General features: G+C 35.1%; 1 protein-coding gene across 1 annotated transcript; it reads right to left on the reverse strand.

The window, feature by feature from the left end:
* Nucleotides 1-16,393: 16,393 nt before the first annotated feature.
* si:dkey-63b1.1 (B2 bradykinin receptor) lies at nucleotides 16,394-19,422 on the reverse strand. The gene is made up of 2 exons (XM_058756362.1): nucleotides 19,229-19,422; nucleotides 16,394-18,440 (listed from the first exon to the last, which is right to left on the reverse strand). The coding sequence occupies exon 2, from the start codon at nucleotides 18,429-18,431 to the stop codon at nucleotides 17,346-17,348; it is 1,086 nt and encodes a 361-aa protein (XP_058612345.1). The 5' UTR covers nucleotides 18,432-18,440; nucleotides 19,229-19,422; the 3' UTR covers nucleotides 16,394-17,345.
* Between the last annotated feature and the right edge of the window lie 2,148 nt (nucleotides 19,423-21,570).

The following is a 21,570-nucleotide window of genomic DNA, read 5'->3' on the forward strand; positions in this document are numbered from 1 at the left end:
GACATCCATCAGTTTGAATGAATAAATAAACAAGTACAGTATATATGGTTACAGAAGTACACCTGCAATGAGAGTCTATAGGGAAATTGTAAAGCACCAGAATATTATAAAATTATGTCTGTATAAAATGATGGCCAGTTTCTCAATTTATATCAGGACAATGTAAACCTATTAACTTTTGCATGATATTTGCGCAAATCAAAATTATATTGGTATTCTGCTGGTATTTATGGTTCACAGTAGTACCGTTTATTGTAGGTGCATTAAACCCATTTTATTAACCTGGGATATTCCTGTGAAGGTTGCCTTTTGTACAGCACAGATTTCTACAGCATCACACTTCTCAGCATCCTTTCTATTTTCTCACAAGCAACAGTTTCACACACTGTGTGAAGAACATCTCAAGAACATCTCTACACCACTACGTAATTAAAAAGTGTTCAAAAACTAACCACAAGCAATCACAAACATGACAGCAGCATATTTAAATATGGTTCAATTATTTCATGACTAGTGGCATGTCTAAATTTGTTGAATGGGTTGGTCCATGTGGGACACATAGGGTCATTCAAAGGTGACATGAAACAATAATTTAAGTTATCCAATTTTTCTGAATTGGTGAATATTTTGTGAGTAGGCCTATTAATTTCTTGAGAGACTGAGAGATAATTAGATGTGTGTGAGGAAGTGTGAAAAATGAAAATTCTTTAAAAAGTTGAAAAAAGATGAGCCCTTTAAGAGCATTAGCCACGTGGGATGTACTTGAAAAGCTGTGTCCAGTTGCTGAGTCCAAATAATGATTGCAGAGTTGTGCGAAATAATACATAAAATGAGTTGAATAAGTTAACTGGTGCACATCTTTAATTACCTTTACTTTGAAATTATTAATAAATGTATGTTGCTTTGAATTATGCTGATTCATTTATCTGCTATAAAGTTGTCTAAAACGCTAACGTTTACAATTCCTACTCATCGTATTATACACCGTTACCATAAAATCCTTCACAGTACGCAATATTAACAACTTGCCCCACTCTTAAAGTTTTATTTATTTTTGGGGGGCTTTTACACCTTTTTTTATTATTATTAGATAGGACAGGGAAGTATGGGGTGGAGAGAGTGGGGCAGGATCAGCAAAGGATCTAGAGACTGGAATCGAACTCGTGTCGCTATGAACACCGTTGTGCTATATGTTGGCACACTATCCTCTAGTCTTTCGGCGCCGATGATTTGCCCCACTCTTTATGAATTATAAACGTCTTACATGTGTAACAGTGATGTTCGTCGTGTCCTCGAATGGTCTTCTCACTAACTTTTAAAAAAAAATTTTTTATATAAATTATTTTTTAGCTAAAATTATATTTCTCCATCTGTAACTATCAGTCATCGCCACGTCCCGCGAATTCCACGCATCTGAAAGTCCCGCCTCTGACTTGTGAGATGGTCAATCATAACGCAGAATTTTGGGGTTCCAATGCCATTTACGGGTTTATAATGTGTGACATTAATGAACTGTTAAATGTCATATGTCTGCATTATATTTACATTTTCCTGGCTAATTAGGTACATTTGAAAGTTTGCAGACATTTTTTTCTTTTTTTTTTAAATTATTTTATTTTGTCTAGTATTATGTAAAAGCTGCTCTCCACAAACAGGTGCATAAGACACTGTCTCAGTGGCACGTAAAGGTGAGCTCTCACATTAGTGCTGGAATCACACCTGTCACAGTACGGAACGGATGTGGCCTGAAGAACAGATGAGCTCTTGGCAAGGGCAACAGCGCTGGTGTCACACACTGATTCTGGCTTGAATCAGCTGGGTCACAGCAGTATCTTTGCTTTCCAGACTGTTAAAAGTCGAAAGATTGATGAAACGGATGCTTGTAAGCCACTGCACAACGAAAGATAAATAAATATGTACTTTAATAACTTACTGTTAAATGTTTGATATTTAATATTTAATAACTTATTGTGATGCCAGGATGCACTTGTTCTTTTTATTAAAATTACAAATTAGTTTTGGTTTTGATGGTCTTTTGGTGGGGTTATTATGACGATGCATTTCACTAATTAACCTAAAAAAACAAACATGAAATGAAGCTCACAATTTTCAGCTGTTCAATAAAAAGAGATAATAATAATAAAAACTTTAGGTCATTGTTACAACGATGGCAAATTTTAAAGCAACTGTATATAATTTTGTGTTTTTGCAACTTTCAAGCCCCCTACAGTTAAATGAGTGGAATTCATTGTAGTAAGAATCATGCAGTTTTTTTTTGCTGCCATAAAACTATCTAAACTTTTCACATAATTTCATACCGCTATCCAAATGTGGAAAGGAAACAAAAGTGATTTATTAAAAGTCAGTGTCATTATGTTTTTTTGTAATTTCAAGGTAAAAAAAAAAAAAATGCTTTAACTTACAGCAACTTAATATTTTATACTTGCCTTCTGCAAACTTACCTTTTTTTACAGCACATTTTGCCTGTCTAAATTCTCACCTTCATTTTCAATGAATGAATTATTGAACTGACGATGAATTGATAACAGGGCTCCAATTCATGGCTATTCCAGTACAGATGCTTGTTGGACATATTGGGGTCAGAGAGGCAGGGAAGAGAAGTTCTTGAACGAGGCTGATGGTCAGTTGAGGTTCATGTCGGTTTGGTTGTTCTTGCTGCTTTATGCACTGAATGCACTGTTCTGATTTTCCTTCATCTTTTGTATGAGTCTTGGGGGATGTTGTTCAGATTCACAATTTATGATTGCAGCAGATCTGAAAACAAACACAACAAGCCCACCTGGACAGCACTAGGAATCACCAGCCTATACCACAGTAGTATCAGATTAAACTGTATGGAGCTATAATATACAGTTGGAGTACAAATGTTTAAGATCACATTGAAAATACAGTATGTGATTCAAAATCCTAATTCAAATTTAAAGCAAAAGTTTTTTCCGCATTTTTAAAAAATTTATATTTAAGAATGTCAAAAGTGTTATGACCACAGATCTCTACATCTCTATTATAGATCAGTGGTTATGACGTAAAATTAAAATTAAATTTGTATGATTATGAATTATTTCTAAATAATCAAATTTGTGAGTCATCATTTACTCTAATCTTCCAAAACTTTGATGGATATTCTTTCTTTGTGGAACATATATATATATATATATATATATATATATATTTCATACATCAAAAGCAGAAACAAAATTGCCCTACTTGTAAACTATATTCCTAGTCTTACCTTAAAAAAAAAAAAAAAAGAATGCATTAGTAACATAGTAGCATCATTTGTAATTATGAAGTTAGTAAACATTTAAATATATTAGCTTAAATATGGTAACTGTAATATCACATATATACTACAGTTAATCAAGTAATTTACTTGTTATATGCTAGTCAACACAAGTGTACATCAAAACAAGTGTGCTTGTTTTGTCAGGGCAAAACTAGTATATTAAAAGACAATTATTAAAACTTTTAATTTGACATTATTATAAATTGCACATTTTAAAAGTGTACTTAAATGTGTTAAACAATGCAATACTTAAGTGGCATTTTATTTCATTAATTATATTACATTAATTACACTATAACTGCACATTCCATACAATTAGCACACTTTTTTTCACAAGGGTTCTCAAGCTATAAAATAGCTTTATGAGTAGAACACAATGACATTTAAGTCAGTATGTATTGAAAATCAAACAAAAGATGACAAATATTCATTTTTGGGTTAACTGTGCCTTTAATTCCTGTGTAAACCAAAGTAAAGGGATGTAAAAAGTGTGGCACACAAAACAAACACAGACTGCAGTTACTGAGAGAATAAAGAGGTGTGACGTGATGCAGTCGGGTTGTCATAGTAACTGTTATCTCTTGAAAATCTCCTCATGTAGATTTCAGCCAACTGAGAGAAAGAGAGAGAGACAGAGGGAGACTTTGTGCAAGACACCACAGTGCCGCTATCCACCAACTGAAATGCTCTTCACATGAGATGTTTATTTTTGAATCTTTTAAGTTGTGCTGCTGCACCTTGAATGCTAATGCACTAATGTATCATAATGAGCTATGAATAGATTTAAACATGTTTGTACTACCATGAAATGAAACTAATTAGAGGCAAATTAGTTGTGAGTTTATTGCATAAGAGCACATGTGGAACTTGATCTTACGTCAAAGATGACACATTAGCCTAAATCCATTTTCAGCCCACGCTTTTGTACATACACCCACTGGATTTTAAATAAATCGTTTCCAGGGTACAGTAATTCCACATTTTCTTTTTAAAATGCATTGCTTTACATGTTATACACTTCTCAGCATGTTATGCATTTTGCTTTTTTAAAAACCGGCATACCGGTACAAGTACCTAAGCAAAGACGGCGTTATGAATTGAGAGGGGATCACTGAGCCTGGTCTCATGAAAATGCTTATAAATGGTATGCCAAATAAAAACTAAAACTCGTTGTATGAATACGCAAAAATGGACTTTGGCATATATATGATACGAACGTGTTTGGCGTGCATATAAAACGCAGTTTTCGCGTGCATATGATACCAAATTTGTTGGCGTGCATATGATACGCAGTTTTCGAATACATATGATACGCATCTACCCCACAACCCTAATCCTACCCATCGCATAGCATATACACGCCAAAGTCCATTTTTGCGTATCCATACCACGAGTTTTCATTTTTATTTGGCGTACTATTTATATGCACTTTCATGAGCATGCACTTCTGACTAATGGTTGGAGAACTTTTAAAACTATTAACAATACAGTTATTTAAGTGGACAAATAAACCAACTGTAACCGGCCGTTAACAGAGACTCAAAGCGGAGAAAGTACTGTAGAGCAATAGTGGAAGAACATCCTAAATATCGAATTGGGGGTGGGTTTTTTTTATGAATGTATCTCTGAGGGTAATTGACTGTCTTCAGAAAAGTTTAGATGGTATTTTGTTTTCATCTTACCTCCTTATGTAGTATTGAAAAGTGCAGCGCTGCACATTCTCCACAGTATCCACCGTATATACACCGATACACATCCTCTCAGACAGCGAGTTTGACAGCATCAGCCTCCTGTCAGTTACAGAGTCTGAATATCCGCGCGGGATTGCAGGTATTCCGCACAGTTTTAATCATTTCCACGCAAATGTGGCGAGCGCTTTATTGTAACATGAGAACAGTCATGTAGTCGCAGAAAACTGGATGCGAGCTTTCAAATAGGCCTAATTTATACAAATGAACTGCTTGTCCTCTCTCTCCGATATTGTGCGCAGACTGTGTGCTATCGCGATCTCTCCGTGCTTTTAAAGTAGAAATTATTTCTCTTTGCTCCTGGATTAAACTTTGTCGAAAGTTATCAACCATTCAGAATAGATCCACGCCTGACAGATGGAAATGCTACTGGAGATTTTATTGTCTGTACGTGAAATGCACCAGAAAGTCTTCCAACAATCAAACATTGTTTAATTTTTTAGTTTCTTTACAATGTAAGTTTATGCTAGAAATGTTTTGGAATGGGATATTTGTCTGATTTGTACATATAAATATCCTAGTCTGTCTAACTGCGTCACTACATTGTACAGACATTATAGTTCAAAGCCATCTGATGTTCCATTTATCTAGCCTAAATAAATAGGCCTAAAATATATGGCTCTTAAATCACTGCTTATAAAAAATTAATGTTGTCATATTTCGAATACCTCAACTGAATTGAGGTCATTTGTTTTATAATTTTATTACTGACTGTACTTGTCATTTTTTTTTTGTAAATTCAATTCAGTTTGAAATCAAATTTGAAATCAAGCATCCTTGTGCTGTAAGCTTTTGCAACAAAGTTACGCTATTTTAAAGACACAAATACACAGAATGAGCAAATGTTTAAGATTAAAATTGTTGTAATGGTAATTGATCAATATTTATATGCATGTACATGAAGGCCTATATTAAAAGCTGTTCATCATATAAAGCGAATGTGTCTTTTTAGAAGACTTGGATTAAACCAGTTTCAAAGCTTGAAATAATAATTGCCTTGAAAAAATGGATGGACAATTTTTATTTTTAAATATTAAAATATCTATATGGCAGTATACAGTATGTTGTAGTTTTGCCAATGGTATTGAAAATGATTAGTTGTCATGAAATCAAAATTACCCTACTTACTTTTTAATGCACATTACTAGTCTTGTGGTGAACAATTAAACCGTGCAATACACTGGGAAAAAAATAGTTTGCAGTCATAATCTTTAATCAAAAACTGAAAAATTTGCTTCCGCTCTGGAATGGCGTTCTCGCTCTGATGAAGGCTTGGGGAGAATCCTCTTGTTAAGTCATGACGTAAGGACTGCTTTTTCCGGGCCTCTACTTATTTCACTTGAGAATACTATCTCAACAACCATTTATAAGCACTATTTAATTAATATTACATATTTAAGCTAAGCATTTAAAAATTTGCTGTGCACACTACAGTCTCCGTGCTCACAGTGTCCCAGACACTAATATTTTAGCTGAATCACTGTCTGGCCATCTGGGATTTCAGTATGGAAATAAAGGTTAGGGTTATAATTTTTCAGTATTACATGACATCGTGGGTGTATATTAGCACAGTTTGTTGTTTTCTTGGTGCGTCTGGCAGAGCGTTAGGACCCAGAATTGGTGAAGCGTGATGTCAGACGTAACAAACAGATATTCTTAACCACTCCTATCCAACCGTGAATCTGCTATGAACAAGAGGTGGAGTATCTTTTTTTTAATATCCAATATTTAATTTCAGTCAATGAGATAAAAGTGGATTTTGTTCAAAGTAGCTATTATCCAAATAGATCTTTGATATGAATGAATTTTTTTTTTTTTTTTCATGAAATATCACCAGCTAAAAAGTAACTAGTAACTAGTACTCAGAGTAGTTTTTGAGACGAGTACTTTGTACTTTTACTTAAGTACTGTTTTGGCACCAGTACTTTTACTTGTAATTGAGTATTATTTCAGCAATGTAACAGTACTTGTACTTGAGTACAAATTTTCAGTACTCTTTCCACCACTGGTAACCAGCAATAATGCTGTATCGCTGCTTTATAAGCGCCACCTGCTGTCAGAAAGTGAATTTACGTTCTCAATCAGTCAGTCTGCTGTTTTTGTTTCGTGCAGATACGTTTTATGTAGCATAATTTCATAAAGCTAAGGTTAGACCACTCTGTTTTTGCTTCAGATTTTGAAATTATACTAATCGGTAATTAATGTAATTTACATCAAAACTGCTCATTCTACATGTAGCATGTTTGTTTGGATTGTGATTAAAATGCAGTGGTTCTGCAACCGTTTCATGCATGCTGTTTCATAAGAAGGCACAGTCAGGGGAAAACCATGAAAACATCAGGAAAAAAACAAAACAAAAAAAAAACCAACATGACAGATTTTTGATCGATTATTGATTTAAAAAGACTGGGGGAAGAAAATAAGAATTCAGGCAACACGTTTTGACCGCAAAGCACTTTTACCATTGTGCATGATTTGTAAACAAATACTTCCTGTTTGCATCACATAATCAGCCCCATATTTATGGCTTTTCTGACATAGTAAACTTTCTTTGTAGCCCACCTGGTACAGCATTAAACTTACAGTATGATGCACAGCACTCAGGTACGAGTCTCATGAAACATGTCACGACACTCCACAAAACAGCTCAAAATCTCATAGAAAGAAGGTTAAATGGCATGGTTGCTTGGGCAAGTGTGTTTTTATCTCACATTTGTTTTGTTATCACTCGCTGTAGAGCAAAAACTTCTGTCGCCACTCACAGGACATTTAATTTCTGAGTTGCTGTAATATGTAAATTAATCAACGTAATAAAATGTTGCTACTGTCACATTTAACTGTTTGAGGGAAATTAAACACGCTATTTTACATGAGGCACTGGACAATTCTCTTGAAAACTGTTTTGAAACGTGCTCAAAGAAACACAATATTATTTAGCAAAAAATGTACTCACAGGCATGTTTTTTTTTTTCATGACACTGGACTGTTAAAAAATATCATCACTTGTAGCGCTTCTTGTGGATGGTCACTTGCAAATTGCAAAGACATGTACCTGAAGAAACATATTTCTGGTCTTGCAGAAATGTAGACAGAGTCATATAATTCCGATGAGCCTGGGTTGCATTCACCTCTAAAAAGAGTCTAAATATGGAACGGCATTCTAGAAGGGATTTTGCCTTCAAGCAAACATTGACAAGCACAGGCAACTAGTTTGACATGAGACTTCTTGGCTCATTCTGCAGCCAATGAAGCTTGTACAGACCCAAAATAAAGATAAAGATGTTTTTCAGGAAGTTGCTTTTCCTTGAGCCTTTCCTCATACTCAAGGCTTCAGTCATGGGAGCAGCTCCCTGCTAAATTAAAAAACAAAACAATAGAAGCCCAATAGAAACCATCACAGAAATTCTAATGGTTTCCATTAAAATACCATTAGATTTTTCCAGTAAAACCATTACAAAATTCCTTTTTGTAGTGTGTTTTGGGCATTTTTCCAATAGGATTTAACAACCCACCAATAGAATCCATCACTTACCAGTAGACACCATTATAGTTTACATTAAAACCAATAAAATTCCCATTATAACCATTAAAACCATTACATTTTCTATTGTGTTTTGGGCAGGGTTCTATTGTTTTTTTCAGCAGGGCTGATTCCAGTACAGCCTCTTCTGGCTATTTTATTGTTTATTTAATACAATATTACTTTGTATTATTAAGTAAAAGTACCTGTTTTTCACCAATTATTGTCAAGAACATGTCAATGTTATCCAAAGTCCGCCATAAGTTAAATATATCAAGTTTCTACAATATATAAATATATTGTAGAAACTTAATTTCCTGTAAAGCTGCTTTGCAACAATTTGTATCGTAAAAAGCGCTATACAAATAAACTTGAATTGAATTGAATTATCCTATTTATAATATATGCACACTTTCCAATTGCATACAGGCAAAGTTACAATTTTTTTCTTGGCTTTAAAAATTAACAAATTACATTTTAGAAAATCTAAAAACAGTAAATTCAATAACAAGGGAGATTACACTTGATTTAAAAACTGTCTAGTAAAAAAAATAAAAAAAAAATAGACAAGAAAAGGGAAAAAAAATCTTCAAAGGGGAGAGTGTTGTCGTCAGCAGGATGAACAGACGGAGGGTGACGACTTTGCCAACGAGCCGAGCGCCCGGACACAATGGGAAACGTGATGTAAGGATGGAGGACAGAGGGAAGGAGGGATGAAGAGCCAGCAGAGAGTACAAATGGTTCTAGAGTATAAATAGTCTGAGTGAAGAAGTGGTTGCTGGAGAGATGTGGAGAACTGCCCACAGGTTCTTGACTTAATGTGATGTAGATTATGGTGATGAAAATGACAGGGCCTGATGTGGAAAATCAGAAAAACATGCTAGTGGGCAGCCATCATTTTTGTATTTTGTCTGTTAATTTTTTCACCAGTAAAATGTGGAAATTGTCATACTGTGAAACAGAGGAACTTTGGAAAATTAACATGAATTGCACAATGCCATAAAAATGTAAAACAGTATTTAATTTGCTCACTATTTATTGTTTCACAAAGTGGTGCATAAAATCCTTATAGGAATCTCTTTGGGATGCCTGGACATTTTGTAAATCAGGATCCAAACAATGTAAATTAAACATTTTTTTTTTTTTCAGGTCTGTAAGGAAAAGGCAGAGGTACGTCCTACCAGTAATTAAACTTTTAATGAGATGCCTCCAAACTATAATTTGCATATAAGTTAAAACTTTTACTTTTTAGTGTGAATACTGTTTTTTAAATTACAGTTGTTTCAAAATATATATCTTGCAGTGTGCAAAGATACAGCATACATTCAGCAGTGCCCCCTTTATGATATTCTACATTCCAAAATATTTAAAAAGCCTTTTTCATTATTTTGTTGAAGTGTGCTGTTTGAACACCAAGGCCATGGGTTGGATTCCAAGATATAAACTGATAAAATGTGTGCCTTGAAAAAGATGAAAGCATCCGTCAAATGCATAGACATTTGAACATTTTATTGTAATTATTTTGCATGCAGTTTCCATGTCCTTTAAGGAAGTACATTAAGTATTTTATATTTTCAAAAACAATTATTTGTCAGTCACTCTAAGTCCATTAAAATGATCTAGCGATATCAAAAAAATTGATTAAAATGATGGAAAATAAATGGTGGCCAACCATAGTTTCTAAAAACTAAGAAATAGGTAAATTGTAACCTAAAACCATGATTTTGGAAAACATCCATAACCATTTGTCAACTACCCTATTTAAAGACAAACTGTTGAACAATGCAGTGTTTTTGGGGGCAGCTTGATACAAATGATGTCAAAATGTCGTTAGATGTAGGTGGATCTTAAACATTACATCATGCATTCATGTTTGAGGGATACAGTTAATCTAGAAATTCAGTAATTTGATTACCCTCAAGTCATTCTATTGCATCTGTGAAATACAAATTTAGAGAGATTTAGCAGAATATCCAGACAGGCTAAGCCTGCCAAGTAATCCAAACAACTTGCTATATTTCAAGTCCTCTGAAGTCAATAGTTTTCTGTAAGGAGCAGATCAAAATTTAAACTAAAAATCTTGTGTCTTGCCAGGTTTGAGGACATGTCTGCAGAAGTAAGAATGTCCAACCATAAAGGATAAGTTTGCCAATTTTCACCCAGTGTTGTATTGTTTCAATGATGGTAGGATGTAAATGAACAATGCATACTCTTTCTCAGTTTTAACCAGATGAACCTGTTTATTTGTCAGCAAAACGTATGATTTTGTGTCTTCTGGCATTGTTGTATTTCCCTCCACAGAGGTGTGGCACCAAAATCAAAAGTGCTGAAGTTTTTTTTTTAGCAAAATTGAACAGCAAAACACCTTTATCTCTGTTTTCTCATACAGTCTTCTTCTTATTTTTTTTTTATGTTTATACCGCATAGACAGACAATTTTATTTATTTTTTATTTTGTGAGCTATTCACATAATTTATTGTATTCTCAATATCAAGAATCGCATGGGCTATTAGACATAAACTTTCCTAATGTAACAGGAAGCAGTCACGTGACTATCTCTTCAGGTACAAGTTTAGGTGTTGCTGTTGTCTTTAACGCATTCAATGTGTTACATCAACAAGTACATTGTATATCCCCTGCTGCTTCTGCAAAGGAACATCCACGGTGTTGATTAGGCTTTTGGAAAACAGGATGTTTCGTTAGCACTGTTGTTGTCAAAATGTTTTTGATTCATGATTCCCATTACTGGAATATTAAGACTCGAGCCACTGACCCTGTGAGTGCTATGAGGTTATGAGTTGTTTTCTCTTTCTGCTTGTTATTTCATCCAGAGGCTTATGTTCCCAGCTGCCTCTGTCGCTTGGGGGCTCCACGAGTTCCTCAATGTGACTCACGCTGGCTGTCAGTGACAGTGAGACAAACAAAAGCCAGCAATGAGAGCTGATTGGATGAGTATTATTGACTTTGCATGAATCTAGATATGCAGTACCTGGGGGAAGAATAAGAATTCAGGGAACATCTACATCAGTCAAGTGGAGAGTGAAGAATGTCAGTGTAAAGAAACAGAAATCAAGCACACTGATATTCACTGTTTATCTGTGATTCATATTTTCTCAGGGCAGAGATGGATAAAAGTGAGGCCATATGAGCCCTTCGTTTTATACATAATGGCAAATTATACAGTTTATCACCATTAATTCAATAAATGTCTGGGTTGTAGTTACCGTGGTAACCTGTGCTGGAGTCTGGCTGGATGGCAGCTATACTAAAGGTGAAATGGGGACACACGAGTCAAATAAACTTCACAGTGAACTTTAGTGCTGCTGTTATCCGTCTATATCTGATCTATCTATCTTTTATATCCCTATCCCAAAACCAATATATATATATCTTATATTCATCAAGGCTGTATTTATTTGATCAAAAATACAAAAAAAAAAAAAAAACAGTAATAATGTGAAATATTATTGCAATAATTCTAATACCGGCATCCTATTTGAATGTACTTTATAATTTATAATATTACTTACTAGTGAAGATTCTAAGGTTATGCTGTTGTTTTTTTCTTATTGCCACAATAAATGAATGATACATGCAATAGCCATAAAACATTTTACATGTATAGTGATAACAATAACAACCACTACTTGCATGGGATGCGATAGCAAGCTCACACTCAAAAAAGTCCTTTAGAGCACAAGGTGGCACTATACAAGCTGTAATCTCAGGCTGCGTTTGATTACAAGGTTACTGGAGAAAGGAAGGAATGCTAGGAAAACGGAATGACGTCAGTGGCTCGACTGGAGTCAGATTAACTCACACCAAGACAATGGATGTGGTCTGCCGCTTTCTCAGGGCCAACTGCTGTTCTTTAACTGAACACACTCCCAAATTGGGTTACAATTGATTGGGCTCATGATGCATTTACACGCAGCGTATTTCCTCTAACAAATACAGTGAACACAAATTAATGAATGACTCAGTTTAACCAGTGTCTGTTTAACCAGTGCTGTTGCGTACATTCAAGTAATAAGCCCTCAGCCAGAACTCTGTCCTCCCTTACCAGAGAATAATGAATGTATTTGGATAGCTTGAGGTCTTATTACACATGTTTAGAAGTCATTTTGTCTTCCCGGTTCCAAGGTAAGATGGCAGCTTGCCCATTAGGGTTTTTTTTTGCAAACAATTTGATGTGTTTAGCTTTATGATGCAATTTCAGACTCATGTTCTTGAGCAATTAACGAAAGCTGAGAGTTTATTAGTAAGTTGCATTATTGTCTGTGGTAATCTTGGTTTGTACTGATACAAAATGTAAAAGTTTATTATGCTCAGATTGTTCATGTTCGTATTATAAAATTACTTTGTGTTTTTCAGATCTCATATACAATGTCGTTCAAAAGTTTAGATTTGTGTAAGATTTTTTAATGTTATTAAAAGATATCTCTCACCAAGAATGCATTTTTTTATCAAAAATACAGTAAAAACTGTAATATTGTAAAATAGTATTACAATTCACATTAATCACATGATCCTTCAGAAATCATTCTAATATGCTGATTTGCTGCTCAAGAAACATTTCTTTTATTTTGAATCTTGAAATCAGCAATATATATATATATATATATACTGTTATATATATCAGTTATATATACTGACTCCCAAACTCTTGAACAGTATAATGAATCTGGATCTTGAAGAAGTAGTTTTTGGTCATGATGTGTTTACAAGAAATACGTTTCTTTTAACATTTTGTTATTGTTATTCTCCGCTGAGAGAAACATTTTTTTGTTACTTTGCGAACTGTATGAGTATAATACTTAGATGTTTTTGAAGAAACTGTAAAGACCATTTACATTCCTCCTTAAGTGTCTGCATCATAACTGACTGTTTGACTGGATGCATCAAGGAATGAATGAATGAATAAACAAACAAACAAACAAACAAATAAATAAATAAATAAACAAATACTTACTAAATTTTTACCTTTTGAACTATCCACCTTTTTCTTGATGTAAAAATGGGCGCCATTTGTAAATTTGCGGCCATTTGTAAATTCTATGGGTCTAGCTTCCGGTCTCATCTGCATCCAGCTATTTTTAGCTGTACAAAACAGTTCGTTTTGCTGCTTGATATTGAAAATTAGTGTGGCTTATCATATTATTTTAATGTATTATCTTAATCATGAACACACTGGTTTGTAGTGCAAAACATTTTACCGTTTACTGCACGTTGTTATTCTCCTCATTATTTACCTATAGCGGCTAATGACCTGGAAGTCTCACCCATAGGCTTACTTCCGCGTTGAAGAAAAAGGTGGATACAGTGGGGTTCAAAAAGCCTTTTATTTTTTAAATCCTAGATTTTCAGTCTGATTTTCGATGTTTGGATCCTGTTTTAAATATAAAAACAACTGAAATTTTCTCCAGAGACAGTATTATGGCATTTAGATCATAAACATTAAATGACAGAAAGTTTGTGTATTGCAGGAGGAAAGAAGTCACACAGTATGTGCTGTCTTGCACTGACCTCTAGTGGTCAACAGCACACACCACTCTTTCCAGTATACAACCATTTAAATCAACAGACACCGAATTATATACATCATTCTCATATTTGTATAGTTTTCTTCTGTGGGGAGTTTGTCTGTTAACCTATTAATGCAATACAATTAGCATTCAGACAAAAAACAGAGCAAGGTTTAAACTTGATTACTGAAGCCTCCAGATGCCCTTTACCCTTCCAAATGCAGTGTAACAAAGTTGAAAATACATTATCTAGCCATTTGACCAAGTAAATACTGTGTTCTAAGGGATTTCAGAGAGAGAGGGGAAAAAAACTGTAGCCCTACACATACATGCTAATGGCTGATAAGGAAGTCTGTCTGATTGCTAATGCCTAAAACAACTCAGTTCAGAGGGAACGGTCATCTTCATGTGTCATATACATTCATAGCATGTGTAATACAGTCTCTCTGTCTGCAGGGATTGTTTGCTGACCTTTTGGCCTGTTGATAGTATACAGATGGCTGTTTACTATTGGGCTAATAGCCTAACATTTATTTGTCATCCAAACTTTTGTCTTATGGCACGTCTGAAAGCTTTAAATGTAGCAGCTAATACAATGTAGTCAATCGTCAGCTCTCGTCACGATAACAGTGATTATTTCCTGAATTTCCAGTATAGCATATGTGGAATAAAGCAATGAGAGATGAAATTGCTCTCTCTCTCTCTCTCTCTCTGAGGTGGGTAAAGCAGAGGGTCCATGTTGCCCTTTCAGCTTTGAAATCAGAGGAAAAGGACCTCTATAATTACTCAGTGACCTTTATGTACTGGAGGCTAGATAGCTTTCATCACATTGACTACAGTCATCAATGTACACACTCACAGTACAAACTCAACTGGACAAGGCTCAAGTCTCCCCAGTGGCTGTGACAGTAGAAACAAAAATGTGAAAAGAAGTGCACTTAATTGTATTGAATGTGCACATGTAATGTACTTCAAATATTAAAAGTAAATAAATAAATAATAAAAACTGTATATATATATATATACAGTATATATATATATATATATATATATATATATATATATATATTATAATATTAATGATGTAAGAGAGTAAACCTTCATGACAGTTTGTTAAAACACCTAAGTAGTCTTGTAAAAAAGTGCACTAGTGGTTCCAAACCATTACATTTAATTTGCACTTAAATCTATTTTATTTTAATTATTTCTGTAACATGTAAGTCTTTTTTAAAAGTATGCTAAAGCAGTGTTCCTCAAATCTTTCCCTGGAGGGCAATCTGCTGCAGAGTTTAGCTCCAACCCTGATCAAACTCACCTACCTGCGATTTTCTAATGATCTTGAAGACCCTGATTAGCATGCTCGGGTGTGTTTGATTAGGGTTAGAGCTAAACGATGCAGGAGTGGGCCAGATTTGAGGATGCCTGTGCTAAAGTGTACAAGAGTGTAATTCTAACATTCGTGACTAACTGCCTAATATGGGTAGACAGTGTGAGATTTACATGTTGGCTGAATCAGACAGATGAGCAGAAAGGAAACCTTGTGATTCAGTTTATGTAATTCACTCAAAACAGTTGACTCACTTCTGTAAAGACCACCAGAGCTTCTCAACTGGTTTTCTTCAGGCAGGCTTTTTTTTTTTTTTTTTTTTAAATCAAATGGCGACCCAACACAATACCAAAAATGGGAAATGTGCTTTGTTGTAGTTTATTAACCCGATACTACCCTACTGTGTCAGCTCATACTGCCATAGGACACAATCAAGACCAGACTCAATATCGAACCTTGTAGGAACAAAATTGGTGTTTTATATTTTATAATATGGTCACATTTACTGAGGATTTTTATACTCATACAACACACCAATACAAGGACTGCTTTATAGAACAGGAAACTATGTGTCATACAGTAAAAATAAAATTACATCTAATTAACTACTTCTCAGGTTTTCTGCACCCTTTGTTGAAAACACACAAATTATGAATTTCTAAGATAACCATAACTAGAAGAAATTAATGTTCCTATCAGAGAAATGTGAAAAGGTGGTGTTATATTGTATATTTGGTTATGTATGTATCTATGTATTTGGCAGGTACTTTTTATCGAAGTGATGCTTCTAAATACTTTCATTGATTCTTCCTTGTTTCCTCACTGCTCTGTCTTCCATCACCCAGAAATCGATTGAATCCTCCATCATGAAGGACATGTCAATTTACTAAACCCATGCGAGGCGAGGAACGAGGAGAGAGAAATCTTTCAGAGAAAACTGGAGCTAGGAAACAAAGGTGTATCCTTCCTGGACTAATGTGTCCAATAATTGTGTACACTTCTGGATGAATAGAAATAACTTATATTTTAATTTGCATCTTTGTTATTTGAATCAACCATAAATTTGACATATTTCAATAGTGCATCTTGCTTTATTCAAATGTTTAACCAGCTACACCAACAGCACAGTGAGGTATTATAGCAGTACAAAGTAATGATTTTATACACAAAGTAACATAGATGTTATAACACAAAGTGCATAGGTATTATAAATACATACATATACATGTTCATAAAGTGTAATATATATATTTTTTTTAATCATAAAATAACTGAAAAAACAAAGCACAGGCTCACAGTCTTTTGTTTTAAATCATTTGAATCATTGGTTTTGTTTAAAAAAACAATAAATTGAGGTTTGTGGTTGTTAAATTTGCTATAGTGGAAATGAAATGCTGTAAGGAACAGTAAAAGATTAACAATAAAATTCACTAATAGCAATAAAACCAAACATACATCTTTAAACAAGTCCACAGATGTTAAGAAACCATTTACAAAAGTATTTTCCAAATATTTTAGTGCAAAATCATCAGCAATCACTGACATGACACTTGAGTGAGCGAAACTATTCCACCAGTTCCTTGGTTCTCGCATCTCATTATTTCCACACTTCAACAAAGACGGGGAAAATATGCAAGGAAAGAAAAATAAGATTGCACAATCAAACAATTAAGATGTATTTTTTCTCCTGGGAATCAAATGGTTACACTTTATTTTGATGGTCCCCATTATGAAGACCATAAGTAACTTTGAAACTACAACTACCTATCATTGTTAGGTTATGGTTAGTACTAGAATAAGTTGGCCTAATGTACTTGCAAAGTTACTTATAGTCAGTGCAATGTCTGTTGGGGGAGCATCAAAATAAAGTGTTACCAATCAAACCCTTGACCTCTACCAGCTGAGCTTCTTCGTCTCTTCATAACGATCTACACATCATATGAGGTTTGATGGGTGGATATAAAGCTCTCAGAGCCAGCTGTGTTATTCTGTTATCTTTAGGACTGTCACCGCACTTGCTAATAACAGTAACATTTAAGTGCACAGAAGAGTTGCTCTTGCGTCTAGAACACAAAAGACCTTCAAAAACTCCATGAGCTCTCTTCCTGAAGTGGCTCCCTACGATAACATACAAAAAAGGGTTTATTGCACTATTGCTATAACCTAAATAAGTAGCCAGCTCATTGCCTATTTGCAATATATCCTCCCAGAGACACCCAGGAATGAGCTGAAAGTATTCAAGGGTTTCTAGGAACCGCACCAGCTGAAAGGGTGTCCAGCACAGGAGAAACACGGCGAGAACCGTCAGAACCAGCTGAGCAGCTTTCCTCTCCGTTTGAACTCTCGGTTGAATCACCAGGCCGCGGTTTTTAAGTGCTTTGACCACGTGAAAAGTGCAAAGAGAAATGATTGGCAGCGGAAGCAGGAATCCAACGAAGTTTGTCGTGATGTTCCTTTGGAGAACCCATGCTGGATGAGGGTAGTCTAGGTAACAGGCATCTACCCCTATGGAAGAAAAGAAACCCACTCTTCGGAAGAGCAGAGTTGGGAGGCTGAGCATGAATCCCACCATCCAGATCACCACACAGATACGCTTGGCCCATTTGGGGCATCTCAGCTTACTGGGGTTCATGGGTTTGGCCAAGGCGAGGTAGCGGTCCACGCTGACCAGCACTAGGAAGAGTATGCTGCAGTAGTAGTTCATCGAGATGGCAGTGCAGATTACCTTGCAGAGTAGCTGACTGAAGTTCCATTGATAGCCTTGGGCGATGGTGACCGTCCAGAAGGGCAAACACAGGACCATAATGAGGTCTGCAGCTGCCAGGTTGCCCAGATACACATCAGCTACACTGCACGGCTTCCGCTGAAGGCAGAACACGCAGAGGACCAGACTGTTGCCCAACACTCCCAGGATGCTGATAAGAGCCAGAAATGGAGGCTGGAGAGATGACAGCCATATCCAGGCGACTGTGTCGTTGCAGATGTTTGATGAATTTAGTTCCATTGGGACAATCTGAAATGTTAAACGATATGGTGATTAGCAAAGCAAACGGTATATTTTAGAAGGTATTGTGCTTAATTCAATGCGTTCCTTGCTGTTTCTTTGTAATTAATTGTGAAATTTACTATTCAGGAACACTTTAGTATAGGAACCAATTTGCATGCCTGACATATAGACTGTTTATTAGTTATTATTATAAAGCACATTCTGCATGACTTCTGTATCTTTCTGTTATTTCAATTGTTTCCCCCAAGCTTAATCCTTATGTTCAAGAATAAGCCTGCTGTTTCTTCCTGAATGGATGAAGTTTCCTTCATGTTTCCAAGTAAAAAAAAAAAAAAAAAAACAGACAGACTTTGAATGCAACTCAAAGAATGAAGGGGAGTCATTTGTTGCAATGGATCTGTATGACTGAGCAAAAGCTGGAAATTCCCAGGGAGTAACATTCTTACACATTTTCAGCAAAAGGCAGAATACTAGCAAAATGCGTCACAGAAAAGTTAATCTCAGTTTTGTATTTTGATTTGCACTTATGAATTTTGCTGAGGTTTTTATCCAAAAAAAAACTATTTTGTTTTCCCTGGGAATCAAACCCAAAACTGTGGCCTTGGTAGCATTGAGCTACAGGAAAGCCTATATTAAAACGTTCCATCTGTGACTTAAATTATTCAGTAACATTAAACATAAGTAACTTTTTTTTTTTTTTTCCCCCAATGTTAACATAACCAGTTTCTGTTATACTCTTGTAACATGTAACCATTATTATTAATGTCCCAGTGACTTGTTAGAAATTCACCTACCTTTCATGTTAAGTGTCAGCTCCAGATTGTAGATCCAGAGTCACTATCTGTTCACTTCCGAAGTGTTGTCTAGCTGAATCTTCTCCAACTAGATGCTGGTGAGATCAGACAGGCGTTCTTATAAACGCATAATGAGGCTGTCGTCACTGGAAGCCTGGATCTGTTCTCACTTTCCGTTTGTCATGCTCTGGCTGTCTTTCGCCTGAGTAAAACACTTGCACTCTTATGAAGCTAATATGAAGATAAACATTATGACTCAAGCGTGATGCTGCCTTTTCAACAAATCTTCAGCTCATGACACAGCAACTCTAGATAAGCCAGATATTAAAGTGATATTCCAGAATGATTTCACAATAGTCTTTTTTTTTTTTTTTTTAATTACATCTTAAATGCATGACTTTATAGACTGAATTTGTAAAATGAAAATGTATGGAATTCTTTCTGGTAGACCAAATAAACATAAATGTTGATTTGGAAACAGTATTTATTTTTATTTTCTCCCCCAAACAATAATAAAGTAATACTCATTGACCAATGGAAACAGCTTTTAGATTTTGAGTACTGAGAGTAAAAATTGTACCAATTTCTACTCAATTCCCCTCAATGCTAATGTCCACTGTACATATAGTGTAAACAAGTGTGTTAACGTATTAGTCTAGTGATTGAAAAACATGATTCTTTCAGACAGTTCATTTCTGGTTGAAATAACCGATTCACCAGTTTGTTTACATAATCACGCGATGGTGTAACATATATGCAATTATATTGTTAAAGCACCCAATAAATATGAGAAACACATATGTTGTACATGTCTAAAGCATATAAAGTGTATAAAGGAGTCTTAACCAACTCACCATCTTACATAAATCACGAGAAACCATAAAAACATTCATTTCGCCCCTTTATTCAAGTGCATCGTTCTTCAGTCGGAATTGGAACTGGTTCCTCATTACTGGAGCACTTAATGAGTTGGCAAAAACCAGCTTCACAGGATCATATACACCAGTATTTTGGCTCACTTCGAGTTAGAGTGAGTGTCAGGCATGTCCAAAAATGAGTTTTGATAGAGTAACTTGTAGATCTGTGCTGCTTGTGCCACAAATTGTTTAAGATTTGTGATTTGAAATTGTTTAGTCATCAAATGTTAATTAAATACCGTTTAATTAAACACTTTTAGTGCATTCATTGTATAATTACTGTCTCATTTATTTTTTTCTTTAATGTTATAATGGTCAAATGTTCTGTACACAGTTTTATAGTACTTTAATTTGATGATAATGATAATAACAACAGCTATTTATTTATTTATTGATCTATCAATGCTCATCAGAATGGCAGGGTTACTTTCTCTTCTCTACTTTTCATAAAAGCAGGTCACGCAGCCGGTCTGTGTCGTAATCAGCACATTCAGCTTTCACCTGAGATGGATTGCTTAATTAAAGCTGGTGGCGGCAACACTTTGGTGGGAGGCTCAGATGAGGTCATGGGTGGGGGTGGGCAGGAAGCCATCTGTATCTTTTATCTGGATTCCTCATCAAGCCAGTCGCCACTGTTTATAGTTTCAAACTCTAGAAGGTCCTTGTGAAATTATGCATTTCTGGCATCATCATATTGTGCATTTGAAGGGAATGGGAGAGGAGCAGGTGTTTCAACTCTGTTTAGATTGTGAATGTCATCTGGACTCTTGATGAAAAATGAATATTTGGCTCCAGCCTCTGCTCAAGCACTGAAACATTCACTGTTTGAGTATATAGAAGAATACAGACAGAAACAAAAGACAAAGAGAGAGCAAAAGCTTACTAAAACAAACTGAATTATTGCCATCGACAATCTAGGTCATACATATTACTGTAAATCATATTTTTAAACAATTTATAAAGGAATGCAAAAAGAGCAGATAAAACTCCTCCTGCCGTGTAATTTTTCCTACTGCTTTAAACAAATCTCTGGAGAGTTTCTGCGCAGTGTCACGGCCGATTGCTTAATGTCTGGTATGTGGATATCACAGCTGTGTCATACGGCAGGAAATAGTGAGCCTGAGTACCAAGAGGCTCACAGAACGGCTGTTTTGCAAATCAATATTACTATGGTAACATTATAAATTATTGCATAACTGCTAGTTCCGGTCTAAATTTGACTGGCCTAATGATTTTGAAAGATAATTGATGTATAACAGCATTGAGATGCTTCAGTTTCACTTCAGTTGCCTGTTTTTTTTTTTTGTTTGTTTTTTTTTCCTCATCTGATGTGCTTTTTTATTTGCTTATTTGCTTGCTTCTAAATATACAATTGACAAAAATAAATCAATAAATAAACTATGACTTCAAAGATCTTATTAGAGA

The sequence above is a fragment of the Onychostoma macrolepis genome, chromosome 20 (assembly GCF_012432095.1).
Source record: "Onychostoma macrolepis isolate SWU-2019 chromosome 20, ASM1243209v1, whole genome shotgun sequence".
In the NCBI taxonomy this organism is placed as follows: Eukaryota; Metazoa; Chordata; class Actinopteri; order Cypriniformes; family Cyprinidae; genus Onychostoma; species Onychostoma macrolepis.